The following is a 15,457-nucleotide window of genomic DNA, read 5'->3' on the forward strand; positions in this document are numbered from 1 at the left end:
TTAATTCTGAACAAATCACTGATAGTGATGCATATGAATTTGCAAAAACCTCACAATCAAAGCTGGTAAGGCTAGAATTTTTCTGGTAGCCTATAGTGACAGGCAAGCTGGACTTTCTTTGGAAGTGCTTTTGTTTTGGATTGTCAGTGTATCACTGAAAGCTCAGTTCTCTTGTAGTTAAATAGTCTCCTGCATTACAATTGAGTCTATTCAGAACAAAGTATTTATTGATCTGGTCAAAGCTATAAATGTGTTTGGGATAAAAAAAAAATTCTGTTCAAGTGATTTCATCCATTCATTTTAAAAGGAGCAGATGTTTTTTATCTTAGCATTTACTCCATATTTTCTAGGACATGATTTATTGCAAGAAACTACTTAAACTGACTTTTTTAGTTAACTAAATATTGGTACCATATGTGAATGCTAGCACATCATAATTAATTGCAAATGTTGACCCTTTTGTTGACCTTAATTTTCCAGCATGCATACACATAATTGAATCAAACTGTTCCAGCAAGTAGCAATAAATAAATATGACCAGCTAAAATACTTATTTCCAATACTTACATATGATAGTACCACTTTTTTTTTATTGAAAATTGAACTGGTTTGAATCACCTGCTAGAATTCAGAATATCAAATAAGGGCAAAAAGAGGGAATTCAGCAAATCACTCCTTTGGCCTTCAAAAAAGTAAGATTCATATGTAGTAGGCAAGTATAAACCTGGCATCTATAAAAGTTTAGCTATCTTCCTGACATTTGCAAACTCATTAAGAATCCATTCAGGTTGTAGAGCTTTAGTATGTAGTAATGTTTTAATTATTTAGACAGCATCTAGGAGTCGCTCGTTATTGAGTACTTTCTGAAAAATCTGTAAGTTTATTAGAGAATTCTGTGATAATCATATATATGCTGTATTCTCATGCTTTTTATTTGTGGTTAACTTTAAGTCATTCAAAGTCAAATCTACTTCTTCATAAGCCTCAGGCTTTATTTAATATGAAGTTATTTAGCCTCCAAACTCATACCTAACCGCATGGTCTCCCCTTGAAGTCTGTAGAGCTCTAGAAGCTTAAATGACTTTGTGAATTGGGTTGAATGTGCGTGGGAGAAAACTTCCAAAACTAGGTATCTGCTTGTGAATTAGGTTTAAACATAGTCTTTGGGACTGAGGTCAAAAGCAACCTGCTGTAGCTCTTTGTATGAGCTCTACTCCTCCCCCTTCAGTAATTCAGGTTTTGCTGGCTGTCATGATGAAGAAAAATTTCCAACTTACCATCTTCACAGGATAATGCAATAGGGGCACAGTCACTGATCACCTTCTACCTGTATTGTAGTGGAAAGGATATTGATTTGGCTACTTGAATGAACCATGGGAATCATTCTTGTCTGTTGGAATGATTACCTTGCCTTTTATTTTAGTATGTTAGGAGTTGGGGTTTGGTTTTTTTTTTCAATCTGATTATGCTACTGGTTTGTTTTCTCTTTTAAGTTATGAAGTTAAAGCTGCTAAAGACCTGGAGCGGTACAACAGAGAAGTCAAGAAAGCTACGGGACAGACAATGCACCAACCAGCAAAGGCGGCAGAAAAACAGAAACCCAAGCTGAAGACTTCCCCATCCGACCAGCAGAAGCTTGACAAGATATTTCATGCTCAAACTGAAAAGAAGCGGAAACCTAAGCAGCCTACGAAAATTGTGACAGTGCCTTTTTCTCTGAGTTCCTGTAGACATCAGCTTCAGAGACATGAGAAGAATGATCCAGATGAACACAAGCTTTTCCTGATCCGTCGTCAGAGTTTTCCTGATGTCTGGATATTTGCTACTGAAAAAAAGCTAATGTTGCTGAATCCATATAGATTGGAAGAAGCCCTGCTACATAAAAGATTACTGATGAATCATAAGCTTCCAGTAGAGAAACTGGACAAGCCAATTGTGTTAATGGACAGGTATAGTACAATTAAGCAAATATTTGTACACTATTTCAAGTATCATTTGATATTATTTACAGAAAACTCTGTAAGGCCCTGTCTGCTAAATCTGTGATTATTTATACATTCGTTTATCTGTAAGAACAAATTTTTATTTTGTGTAGCTTTGCCTTATAGTGATGAGCGGGCTTTGTCATACTCCAGTTGAAATAAGTATGAATTTTGACCAGTTTCATTGGTAATGCAGTGAAGACAAATTTCTTCCCCAGAGGAAAATTAAATGCTCCACATTTTCACAACTTCACTCTACCTAACTTTCCCCCATGGGTTATGTTATTTTTATTACATGCCTAAGCTTGGTCGCTCTTGAAGATATGTGAATAGTTGCTATTTTCTTTCTTTAAACAAATTACTTTTTCAGAATACTTTTAAAAATCGTGATCACTTTTCATCACTTAACTACTTTTCTCAGTATTTTTCCCACGGTTTTGGTTTTAATTTTCAGGATTTTCACTTTTAACCCTTTGGGATATTTTATTTTTTTCAGTCTTCTTGGTGGATCTCAGTATATGGCTGCTCTTTATAAAATGCAGAAGGATTACCAGAGTTTCAATGGATCAGGTTATTTGTCAGATCCAAGGCTTGTAGCAAACGGTTTCCAGATAAAAGTGATAGAAGGTATGATGGTTTTAAAATCTTTTAATCTTTTTAGATCTTGTTTCCTCTGATTTAATGATTTAAATGATTGTTAATGTAGATCATGTTCTTCTACATCACTTTATCATTTAAAGCACTAACAGCCTGTTTTCCTTAACACTGAGATTTCATTACTTGGCAAAGAATCTAATCTCCTACGTAGAACACGGAGTAATGGAAACTGATAGCTAAACAGAAAACTTTAATAGTATTTCAAAGAACGCTCTGAAATCCACATTTTCCTGACTTCTATTTTTTCTTCTTTTCTCAAAATGCTGGGTGTCGATATCCTTAATTGCCTTTCTGACAGAATTTAGATTAAGCTGATGAGACTTCCTTAGTCTTGGCAGCTTCTTCTAAGGTGATACTTACTTGCAGAAGCTCATACAAGTATGTGCTTCAGCTGACTAGTCCTCTGCTGTTAAGCAGTTGGGGAGGTCCAGTAAGGAGATGGATCTGGTTATTGACCGACTTTCACATCAGAAAGATATGAAAGTAATGCAGAGCCCAAAGGGGCCAGTAAAGAGAGGGTGACAGGATCACCATCACAACTTTTGATAGAGTTTGATCTGAGCTTTTTTGGAGACAGCCTGCTTTTCAGTGTCTCTGTGTTGATCGCAGAGTAAGTCTGTTTCATATAAGATCCTTTTAACTTAGCAAGAGAGATCAAATGTTTATATATTTTTCTGAAGAATGATTTATGGAGATGCTGTTGGAAACCCAGGGGCAACCCACCAAGAGTCAGTTCTGCAGACCAGGGCTTCTCTAGCAGAATTCCGAGAAATGCAAACGTCTTTGGGGGTAGTACCTAGCTGACAGCTCAGAGAAAAGATTCACTATAAGAGCTGTTAGAAATGCTATAGCTTTGTGTGTTACAGATCCCCACATATGTACAGTGATGACAGATCTACTGTAACATATGGGATCTTTTAAGGGTAGGTACAAAAAAAGGGATGTAGAGCAACTCCTTCACTCAGGGGCTGGCTCTTGGGAAGAACAGAGCCTAAGCTGTTTTCGTTACTGAATCATGCACAGCAAAACCAAGGAAACTTCTTTCCAACTGGCTAAATCCCCAGATAAATAGAAAAAAACTTTGTAGAAGAGGTGTTCATGGTGATAATCGTAGATTGAATGGTTAGGGGAATAAAGTGTGTATTGTAAGAAGCAGCTCTTAAAAGGTTTATTCAGTCTAGCAAATCAAAAGTTGAGGAGGTCTATGATGTGTCTCTAGACAAATATGGGAGAAAGAGGTTGTTCCTTAGCCTTTTTGCTCACATACTTTTTTTTTTTTCCCCCCACCTACTGATACCCTAAGCTTGCTCAAAATCTAGTTAATGTAAACTGGATGTGAATAAATTGAATGTGAAAATTTGAAGACAGTTTCTAGGCAACAACAGCAGAGAGTGGTTGACTGGTCTTGTGGTGCTGGAGATGGGAAACTAGTTTTAAGACAGCTTGAGTTGTTTAAGAGCAGAATTGTACAATATAACAGCAAGGGACTTGACACAGTAACCGGGAAGTAGTAACCATTTTCCAATCCCGTGTTCTTAAGTATGTAAAATTAAGGAAATGAAATCTTGTGAGGAAACTGTTTTCACTTGGTTTACAGTTAAGGAAAGGAAAAGTGCTTTATATGCACTATACAGGTCGATGCACCGTGGTCGTAGACTTGATCAGTACCATACGGCTAGTCCATATGAAGAATGGCAATCTAATTCAGTTCTTTGTCGCAGTCTTAGATTTTAACTACTTGAATGAAACGTTAATAACATCTGAGGCTTGTCAGTCATGTTTATAAGCTTCTGCTGATGACATTATAGCAGTTACAGCCTCTGTTATTAAAAGAGCATACCATTGCAGATGAAGGTAGAAATACCAGCAAACAAATGGAATTTCTTCCAGCCTTTTTTCCAACTGACCCAAGGATTTTTACTTAATACTTCATCAGTCACTCCTTTTTCTTTTATCCTTGAACTCATCCCTGAAATATGCAGTCTTCTACAAATATGCTACTGTCTTCTACAAATACTTATTAAAGCTGATTTTTAGAAACACAGGTATTAGTTATTAACACTCCTTACATGCCCTTCTCTGGGAATTTCATTATGCAGTTTGAGATTCTTTTAATTTATAGATTTTATGTAGTGACCTGTGGACCAGGAGTGACTTGTGCCACTTACACCTCAGTATACTATAGGATTTCTTAACTTTGAGAGGACAAATACATCTCATAAAACATTCTTCATTGTCCTTATAGAAGCATTTTTTTTGTTCACTGTCTGAATTCAGTCTCTGTTTTTGTGGATTTTTGAAACTCAGACACAGCCTTTAAGGGGGACGTTCAAAAGTCCTTGCAGTTGCCTCAGAAAAGTTTTGTTTCTTCAGGATAAATTGTTAATTTTTTGGGACGGGGTTGCCATTTTGTGTGGTGGATGATAAATCACAGCTTACTGTAGAGGAATGTCCAGAATGCAAATGTGCGCTTAACCCATGGTAGCTGGAGAGTTTCACCTTGGAGCACATCTGAACCCCATTCTCTGTTCAGGTACCTTTATAACTCCTTTTTTCGCAACTTCTTGGATGAATTGGATCAGCCCTGGTATTTGTTGTTTCTCAACTGAACTATCAACTCTTTCTTGCTGTCAAGGTCCACTGTAGTATATTTGAAGGTCTCTACTTTCCTTTGGGGTTTCAACCCTGACATGGTCATATTAGATGTCCCTTTCTGACTGCTGGTTGATTTCTTATTATAGCCACTAGTGCATGGCTTCCTTTTTCATCCTGGGTTAGAAGTTTTATCTTCTGTGGCAGAAAATTTCCTTTTTCTGACAGAGACATCTTCTTTTATGTCACAAGCAAAGGTTCCATTTCTTTAGCTTTGAATTGAAATGTGAAGTGGTATTTCTGGTAATTTCTTCTTGCAAAACAACAAGTCTTTCTCTTGATTCACGTGGGTAAGTCTGTGATGCCATCAGTAGCTCTAAGATACCTACCGAAACAAGAACAAAGGAAACTTAGCTGCTCCAATCCAATGTTTGGCAGTTTTCGCCGCAGAAGAAGAGGCTTTCCTTGACCCATGGTGATCTCTGAAGAGGACTGTCAGTCCTAGTAGGTTGCATTGATTATTTGTTTAAATCTCCACACATATTCTGCCAAAGGAGAAGGACCCCGAGTGTTGTTGCCCATTATCATATTTTGTCTACTCATAATACGCAGATATTAATTAGGAACACGAGACCTCTTGCTTTGGTATTGAGCATCTCGCTAGAACTGTTTCCAAGGTCAGTATAATGACTTGAATATAGGACAATAGATTTATTCCTTATTTCCTCTTGGTGTGTGGCGTTTTTTACAGGACTGTTTATTTAATAACAAGAAAACCTGAACAGCTGCCTTAATTTGGAAGGTTACTTTGGTAATTCCCTTGTTGCGTTGGGCTTGCATCTCAACTGGTCTTTGTTAAAGGTGCTTCTTTGCAGTGTAAATTCCTACCTTTTGGCAACTTATGGCATTGAGGAACTTTGTATGAAGATTTTGATTCTGATAGTTTCTTAAAAAGAAAAAACTCTATGTAGTATCGTGGGGTTTTTTTGTTATTTGGATGACTTGTCTGTAAGGGACAACTTCTCTTATAGGATAAAAAGATAAATTTATTAGTCTTGCACTAAATTTGGCAAGTTTTGGGATTAATACTCGGAAATTGAATCTTATTCCCTCAGAGTGCTTGGAATTCGCAAAAATACAACTATACAGACCTTTTAGCCAGTGAGGTGGGCGGATCTGAACTTTAGATACGCTAATAACTTACCAGGAGCCGTTCTTACTGGCATAGCATGGACATGCCTCGCTCTGAACCTCATGGCACTGTGAGACACCAGATGTACAAGCAGGCAGAAATTCACCTGTTTCTGGAAGACTCGTCTGTCTTCCCAGTAGCCAGCTGGAAATTATGATATCTGTCCTAAGTCATGTCTTCTGTTCTCTTTGCTTTGGCAGGTGCTAAACAGCACTTGTATAGTAATGCCATTCTGTTCCCCTTCTCATTCTCCTCCCTCTTGTGGTCCATTTGCTTAGTAGTGGACACTCTCTTTCTGACTGAGGAGCCCATTCTGATGTATTTCTGATCCCATGGACAGCAAGACCAATATACTTGACCTCAGCTTGAGCATTGCCAATACTGTTAAATGATCAGTGGTCAAAGCAGTTTTAATTTCAGAATTTTATGCCTTCTGTTTGAAAACCCAGAACTATGCCCTTATTACCAGGTTTTCTGCCACTGCACATGGGCAGCTCCTGCCATCTTACAGTTGGGATGTTGAACTGCTCTTGAAGTTAGAATTGGGCTGGATTTTTTTCAATCAGAAAGGTCTTTTGATCTTTCTTAATAACAGAAAGCTATCAACTATTTATGTATTAGATTTATTTGCTTAAATGTTTAGATTTTCAATTATGACAGCCTTATATTTCCAAGATGTCTTTCTTGGACTATTCCTACTAGGTTTTTGAAGGGTCTAATTAGGCCTTTTCTTCCTAACAGGGACTCAGTTCCACATGGAGTTTCGTTCTTGGTCTGTCATTTTGGTGGGAAAACTGTTTGAACTTCTGGCAATGTTTTCCTTTTTCACAAATGGAGCCTTTGGATAGTTATTTTCACAAGAGAGTGAGAGTTTCGGGCCTTACTTGCTAATTGTTTCATTTGAGGATAAGTCTGTCCTTTGAATGTTCTCTTGTTGTAAGACAGGAATGTACCTTTGTTCCATAGAGTTCAAAGACTCTATGATTGCAGTTGTTCCAAGTATCCTAGATCTTGGACGTGTCCTACCTTCTTGTTTTGGTAGCCTAATATCTTTTATAATGTCTCGTTGTTTCTCTTTATATTGACTGCTCAGCAGCCTAAGGAGTTTTCAACTAGATTTTCTCTGGATAGCTGACAGTGAAAAACATGTTGTGAAATAGCTCAGAAAAAGCTTCTCGCTGTATGTCAGTTAGGCAAAATCAATGGTTTCTTTGTGGAACGTGCCAGTTGTTGTGATTTGCAAAGCTGTGACGCTGAGCTCCAGTCCGTCTTCCACTGCCCTCCCGCCCCCTCATGTTCTGGCGTTACTGAGGCTTCAAGTGATGCTACCTTTGGGAGAGCAGTCTGTTTGCTTTTACTTAACTCAGTGTTCTGGGATCTGCCAGGCATTTGTTTGCTGGGTATAGCTTGCAATGACCCCTACGTACAGAGAAACATTTCAAAAAGATAGATGGATTGCTTTCCATCCAGTTCTTCTTAAGATGTGCTCGTTATATGTACCTTCACAGCACATCTGTGTGTTTCATATCTCTCTCTCAGACTTTCATGGAGGGAATTCTCGGATGGAAAGGAACTGAGAGCAAGGAGCACATCTTGCGTATCTTTGTAAGGATGGTGGGTCTTGGGCCATGCTCCAAGGCAGGCTTTTAGGGTAGAATTGTCTGCCTGATAGAATATGTGTACCCAACATACGTATATCCAAAGAATGTGCTTATAAGGCCTCAAAGAGCAGTAATAGGTAAATAAACCATCTTCCTTGATAATATAAGCTGCCTCAGCTCTTGTAACCGACCTGTGGAAAATCATGCTGCTACTTAATTTCAGTCTGATTTTGACCATAGACTGGAAGATAGATAGTCTTATAGTGTCACCTAATCTAGGTGGCAGCTGGAAGAGAGCAGTTTTTCCTGGCCATCAAGAAGGAATTATCCAAAGATGATTGTGAACTCTTTGTTTGGAAAGAGAAAGGGGAAATTTGTAGCAATGAGAAATCCACATTTTTAGTCAATTGAAAGCTAGTTTATTTGTTCACGGAAATATTTTCCTTGGAAGTTGCAAAGCATTTCATAGAAACTACCATGGAAACTGCTTGAAGACTGCTGTTTGAATACTCAAAAATCTTAATGTATATTTTGTCAAAAATTTACAAGTACACTGAGGCTCAGACGTCTGCTTATATCATCAAATGCTGCCAGTATCAGAATTACTGCAAAGAATTGCAGATAAACATGTTAATCAGGATGCAGCAGGCTACTTTCAGACTAAAGAATGTAAGCACAAAAGGAGAATGGCACAAAACCAGAAATAGCAAAGAAGAAAACTTCTTTTAGCCAGGATTTGTATTGTTTGTTCTTATGTTAAACTCTTCAAAACCTCCTTTGACTTTCAAATTAATGAGCAGCATGGTGAATTCAAATCTTTGCAGACAGTAAAATTGCTATTGATAAAACTGAAGAATCTTGAGCATTAGCAGTCTTGTCAGCAACCACATAGCATTGGTTTACTGGATCTGGGGGGGGGAAGTTTTGCAAATCCAGAACCTCATTGTCATGAAATTTTAAGAGGAAGCTCTGAAGTACAAGTTTTTAAACTGAAAATCTTAACACTTGAAACTTACCAAAATTTTCTGTACTGTCTTTGGTAGCATATAGAGAGGTAATTATTGAAAGGTTGTAAAATTGACAAGTTCTACCTTTAGAGAGAAAGCAGCGTAATCAAATGGTCTGGAACAGTTACTCAAATCTAGTCTTTCATTGAAGCAAAATTGGGATAAAAAGGAAGAGAAAATAGCTGAAGGAGATTAAAACCAAACTTTATCTTTTGTTCCTGTCTCTTGCTGACAGCCTTTCCCATGGGGAAATTTTGGCATAGTACATTATCTTATCTCACCTTCAATAACTGGCGAACTTTCAGGTTGTTTAACATTTTGCTTTAAGCTGAACTTGATCACAGGCTTACAGCAGCACATAAAAAAATATGTCTGTTTTCTCTGGCCACGATTAGGGAAAGACAGCTTGAAAAAGAGAAAGAAGACAAAGCCGGGTGAAAAAGGAAATAAAATTTCAAATTTAAAGCAGTGTTGAATATGTAGCTGGAAGGAGGTTATGTGATTTTTGAAGGGGCTGGGGGATTTATTCCCTATATCAAATTCTCACTCTTGTCAACGTATCTCTTGCCATGAAGCTTAAAAAAGCCCAACAGTGTTATTTACTTGGTGACACACCGTAGTTAGAAAATTTTTCAACCTGCACAGTCCTCCTGGTCATTTATGCTCTTATTTAATGACTGTAAAATAAACAGTGCTTGGTCATGGATAACAATCTCGTTCTGCTAGCTGATGAAAGTACATTGTGGTGACTCATATTGCATATATATTTTCTCTTACTTCTGAAATCTTTCACATTGTTCTTTGGACTAGGAACATGAATGATTCCTTATGACAGTTTGTTAACTGAATCCACTTTGTAGCAATCTATTTGTCTCCAGCTTTTCTGACTTTGCAGAAACCATTCATGAAGCAGGCTGAATGTAACTTATCCTACCTGGGATCATTGCACAAGGGTGGGTTTATTTTTATTATGAATTGTATTCTTCCATGCTCTCCCTGTGAAGCTGTTTACTTCTTGGACTTTAGTGGAGGAAAAGGGAAGGTAGCCACGTGGGTTGGGTTGAGATTTCAGTGCACCCAGCATGAATGAGAGGAGGAGTTCTGAAGGACTGCACGAGGATATGTGAGCCTGCCCCCTAGAGAACTTGCTTTTGACTGTGAGTGGAAGAAAAGTTAGCTTTACAGTAGCAGGTTCATTAAAATTTTTTTGCAAGTAGCGTGAATAAGCAGTGGAAACTTACATCTCAGAGACTGAATAGATATTTTGTTGGGAAGGTTGTTTAAATGTTTTATCCATCATTCCTATTCAGCGGTACCTGTTGAAGCAGTGGTACCATATGACTGATACTATGAAGTCTGTCATAGAGCCTTTAGTTATATGGGTTTGCGTTCTTCCTCTGCTGTGTAGAAGCTGCAGGAGAAAAAACTGCTTTTTATTTCAGTGGAAGCTGAATTTGTTATGATAACTTGAACTCCACAGAGGTTTAAACCAATTATATAGGAAATAGTGCTAACACCCTGTTTTAATTTTTTTCAAGCTAAATTGTAATTTATTAGTAGCTTCTACTTTAATTTCATATATGTTTAATTAAAGCCATGCTGCTAAATGTTGTTAAGTATTTAAACAATGCCAGCTAGGATTTGAATTAAAATAAGCTGAAACGTTTGTGATGTGTATAGGCACAATCATCATAACGAAACATTGGACAAATAAATGCTTTTCATTCCTAGGGAGGAGCAAATAAAGTTTCCTAATGTTATTGAATTTGAGAGACTAATTTACTAAGTGATTTTATATCAGTTTAATTTTCTCTGAATTGATCCAGAATAGAAATCAAAGCAGTGTATAACCTACTGTTTTGTTTTGTATTTTCAGGTGCTTCAGCAATAGAAAGTCATCTGGAAATTGAAGGGATGGCAAATTGTCTGCCATATTATGGTATTTCTGATTTGAAAGAAATTCTGAATGCTGTAATTCATGGAAATGCAAAGGAGGTGTATGAATGTAGGCCTCTCAAAGTGATAAATTACTTGGAGGTAAGACAGATGTTTGCTTTTAAGTATTGGCCAGCTAAGCTTATAATAAATCCTTAAATAGCTTGAAGATATTTCTTCAGTTTTTTGTTTTAATTAATTTATCTCTGTCCTAAACAGAAGTTACTTTTGAAAAGGAGAATGCTGTATCCTCTCTGAGGTGTATTGGTTCTGCATTGCTTACCAAAATACTTCCATGAGACATGTCCAAAACCAATCATCCAAAGTGATATCATACATGCTGAAAGCTGACGTTCACAGGGTGTTTCTACATAGGCAGTTTTCAAACTAGAAAGGCATTTCTCCATGTGAGAATACAGAACTGCCATTAAATTGCTTTACAAAGTCTAGAAGGCAGTTGAATCCAGAACAGTCGTCAAGATTTAACTCATTTATAAATAAATCTATGAAGAAGTCACAAAATTATTCAAGGTAATAGTTTATGAAAAGTAGGCATTAACTGAAGCTTAATTCGTGTGTAAACCTCAATGAGATGTACATCCTGAAAATCAGAAAGTGCATCATTTCCACTTAAAGAAAAAAATCCTATGATTCATTCAGAGAAACGGTAGAGATAGACAAAGGTTTCCAACCTTTTTTTGCCAGGAAAGCAAGCTGTCACTGGATTTAAGACATTGAAGTAAAAAATGAAGTCTCACATACGGTGTACCCCATATGCCTCTGCAAATGCTTGTATTTAGTTAACATCAATAACTTCTGCAGTTGAAGGAAGCACATGCTGACAACCAACAGAGTCTTGTGAGTCCCCTGTATTCAATGCAGTAGTGACTAAGTTCTGCAGTGCACTGACAGAGACCGAACCATGTGTTCTTCACAAGCAGCCAGAATTATTAGTTGCCAGAAGTACGGTACTTGAGTAAAAGAATCTTTAATCTGTTTTCTTACAGAAGTTATTATGCAACAGTTGGAACTGGAATGACTCTTGTTAATATTTGATATGCAAATAGATAAAATCATCCATCCAGAGACAATAAAAGGCGTGGTTTCAGAGACAGCTAATATACGTGGTACTAGTTAAAGCTGGAGTAACTAACAATAGTGGTTTTCTATCACTTCTTGTGCAGATGTTTCACTAATGCTATCTTTAATCCCAAGTCTTAAGATCTCTGTTAAAAAAGGTTACCAAAATATATGTCAAGTCTCTTCTTACTTAAGCATTTGCTAACATACTTTCCTGAATCAGGCTACTTCAAAATGAGACCTAGGCATTTACACAGAATACATGTTTTATCTTTTAAACATTTATTATACAAATCTTTCCCTGTCTTTTGGGGGCGATAAGTTTATAGCTGCCTTTGGAGCGAGTGATTCTGTTGTGTATTACTGAACCACTCTCATGCACTTATGAAAGAAGCTTAAAGAAGGGATGAGTTAAGTTTTGAGACAGGAATGGTTTGTAACTTGGTTTGGAGGAGGAAGCTTTATTTCCTCTACTTACAAATACCCATCAGTCAGACTGAGTGGAGTTGGTTGAGAGAGAGAGAGATACACAGACACACAGGTATCTGTATATATCTATATAAATATATATACACTTGTATATAGATATGTACATATCTATATATAGAGAGAGATTTATGCACACATACATATAAAGGTATATATTAAGAGATTATTGAAGGAAGGTTTATTAAGAGCAATGTTGATTCTGTGAGGAACTATTATAAAGAAGATGCGTGTGCAGCAGTAACAGTAGCTGGAAAATACATATTAACTAGGAAGTATATGGCTTGCTGTCATGAAAAAAAAATATAAAAATAATCACTGAGGTGTTTCCACCATTCTGGGGGAATAAACACTGGAAACACCATTCACCACCAAGTTCAGAATTGCTACTTTTACCATAAAAGTTTCATGTTTGAGCAGGCAGCATGTCTGCAGCTTTTGCTGTCTTTTGGTAGACCCTGAAGAAAGAATAGGGTAATGGTTAAAGAAGCAGCCTTCCTAGGTAGAGAATAGACCACAATGATCTTGTTTCCACTTGGAAGAGTGGGAGAAAATCCCAGACAAACAAAATGAGAAGATTCAGATTAAAACATTACGAACACTGCTTCAGGTTTGTACAACGTGAAGGGAGATTGTATTGCACGTCCATTTCTGTCTAGGCAGCACTACTGAAGTGGAGAAGAGAAGGCAATGGCAGGAAAGCCCATTTTGGAGGAGGGAACAAAAAACCTGACTACTTTTTTTGAACTTGCTTGATTCTTTGAGGATGGGTGCTTCAGTAATTGTTCAGCAGTCACTTCTGCTTTCTAGTATTGTGAGATAACTGGATGCAATAGACAATAGTTAATACAACGTTATCTACAATTTCACTATAGTATTTTTAAAACTTTGTTCAGCTGACTGACTTCATTTATGTTAGTTCTAAAGTTTGTGGCATAGAATGTGTTTTGTGAACTGGTAAACATCTTCAGCTGATACTGGTGTCAATGGGAAATAAGATATTCAGAAACACAAAGCATCTTGCGAAAGTGGACCTTGAAAGAAAAAGAGTGCAGACATGACCAGGAGACTGTGTGTTATTCCATTGTAGAAGTGTCATGAAATGACCAATAAGATATGTTTAGAGTTACACTCGCGTTTCTGGAATTTGGAGTATTTATCAGCAGAAAAGAGAGGAGTGACCTTTAAACAGTGAGTGCTTAAGTCCTGATTTCTGGTAGCCCCAGGTTAATGTGTTAAGAAGTGGTACTTTAAAACTATTGGGGTTTTGTTTTTGTTTTTCCTTTCCACAGGGAGAAGCAGTACGTTTAGCTCGGCAGCTGCCCTTACATTTGTCAAAAGAAGATGTACAAAACACAATTTACAGGATGAAGCAACAGCTTGGAAAGGAAAATAAAGGCTGTGTTCATGGTCGTCCTTTTTTTCATCATTTAACAGATATTCCAGAAGTTGACAAGCACAGCTCCATGGAAATTACTCAGTAAATGGAACATTTTGTTTGGGATCATATTTCTCTTGCTTAATTTTGATCATTACTCTGTAATTTCAGTATGTTTTGTGCAAAGCTTTTGTATAATGACTTTTCATTATCATATGTTCACTTCCTAGAGACTTTTTTTATTTAAATTCAAATGCTACTTGAAAACTGGAAATAACTACTGTAGAGAAACAACTCATCATTTTCTAAAAAAATTTATTAAAGAAATATTCTCAACTGGTTTGATGCTTTTCTTATTGCTGCAGGTTTAGAAAATATCAGTATGTCAAATTTTTTTAGATGTGAAGTGGTTAGAAGATGCTTTCAACAGAGCCTGACAAAGTTTATTGTATTAAGGGTGTGAGATGTTAATCTTCAAAGGAATGCCAGATAGCTGTAAGTATTTAGATGTGGCATTGCCATATGCAGTTATTATAGTTACACTTTCGTGGTGCTGTATTTTTGTATTTGGAAATTGTTAGCTCATGTAAATGAGTATTGAAGTCCTAGCGTCCAGTCTTCAAAACGCTTTTCTCTAAACTGTGCAAATAATTCAGAGTATTTTTAATCTTAGTTTAGGAAAGTGTGATTCTTAAAAGTATAGTACGCTCTTAAAACTTTAGATAAACAAAAACTGGCCAATGACTTGAAAGATGAAAGGATCAGAGTCACAGGAGCATGGGTTAGCACTGAAAGCAGATGCCAATATGTGTGTGTTGGTGCAGTGCTGTACACAAACAGTTTGGGGGTGGGAACCATAAGCAGTCCTCCCTCAACAAGAATGTGGCATAACTAGGGCAAAGTCTGCTATAGAGGGAGCTATGGGTTCTGGCAAACTTCTTCATTCTCTTTCTACCAGAACATAATGTTTACTCCTCTATTTCAGGTAGTAGCCTACTTCTGTAAAGCTACCCGATTATGCCTTCTGCGCGTAGCAGATGCAATGTCTCTGGAAGAATACGTTTAAAAGTTTCAAGAAAGATCACCTGAAAATTCCTGCCCATCCCCAGTTGTTCTGTTTTTAGCAAATCTTGGCACTATGGAAATGTGGTGGTAAGACCTAGCTTTGTAGTGTTTCTGTGGCTCCGAGGTAAATGGTTGAAGGTTGCTGAAAGACCTGAGTGCAAGCTAGTTTGTGGACAGGAGTATCAGACCAGACAAGGAAACGTACAATCCGAAAATGTAAATTACTGATCTATTGCTCTGTATGAAACAATGCTGAACTGGTGAGATAAGTTAAGAAATCACATCACAGCAGTATATAAATATAAATTCTGAACTGAAAGGTAATGATTATGGGTTTATGCCATTAAAGTAAATATCTTTTTCATACAGAAGGAAGGTTTATAACTTCAAACTGGAGAAAGAAAAAACAAATACAGAAAACATTAACTGCGCTCTGTAGCAGTCAGTGCTCATTTTAAGTAGCCACCCCCATTAATTTTTGC

The 15,457-nt window shown here is 37.1% G+C and overlaps 1 protein-coding gene across 4 annotated transcripts in view; it reads left to right on the top strand.

The window, feature by feature from the left end:
- PMS1 (PMS1 postmeiotic segregation increased 1 (S. cerevisiae)) overlaps positions 1–14,246 on the top strand; it is a 45,561-nt gene extending 31,315 nt beyond the window's left edge. For 3 of the 4 annotated variants that reach the window (XM_009890134.1, XM_009890135.1, XM_009890136.1), the window contains 4 exons: positions 1,494–1,949; positions 2,479–2,609; positions 10,908–11,068; positions 13,825–14,246. In XM_009890134.1, the coding sequence (XP_009888436.1) occupies positions 1,494–1,949; positions 2,479–2,609; positions 10,908–11,068; positions 13,825–14,016 (940 nt within the window). In that variant the 3' untranslated portion in view covers positions 14,017–14,246. The remainder of the gene's footprint in view (positions 1–1,493; positions 1,950–2,478; positions 2,610–10,907; positions 11,069–13,824) is intronic. The other variant, XM_009890137.1, reaches the window with a different exon arrangement.
- The last annotated feature ends 1,211 nt before the right edge of the window (positions 14,247–15,457 follow it).

The sequence above is a fragment of the Charadrius vociferus genome, unplaced genomic scaffold (assembly GCF_000708025.1).
Source record: "Charadrius vociferus isolate BGI_N301 unplaced genomic scaffold, ASM70802v2 scaffold147, whole genome shotgun sequence".
Taxonomy (NCBI): Eukaryota; Metazoa; Chordata; class Aves; order Charadriiformes; family Charadriidae; genus Charadrius; species Charadrius vociferus.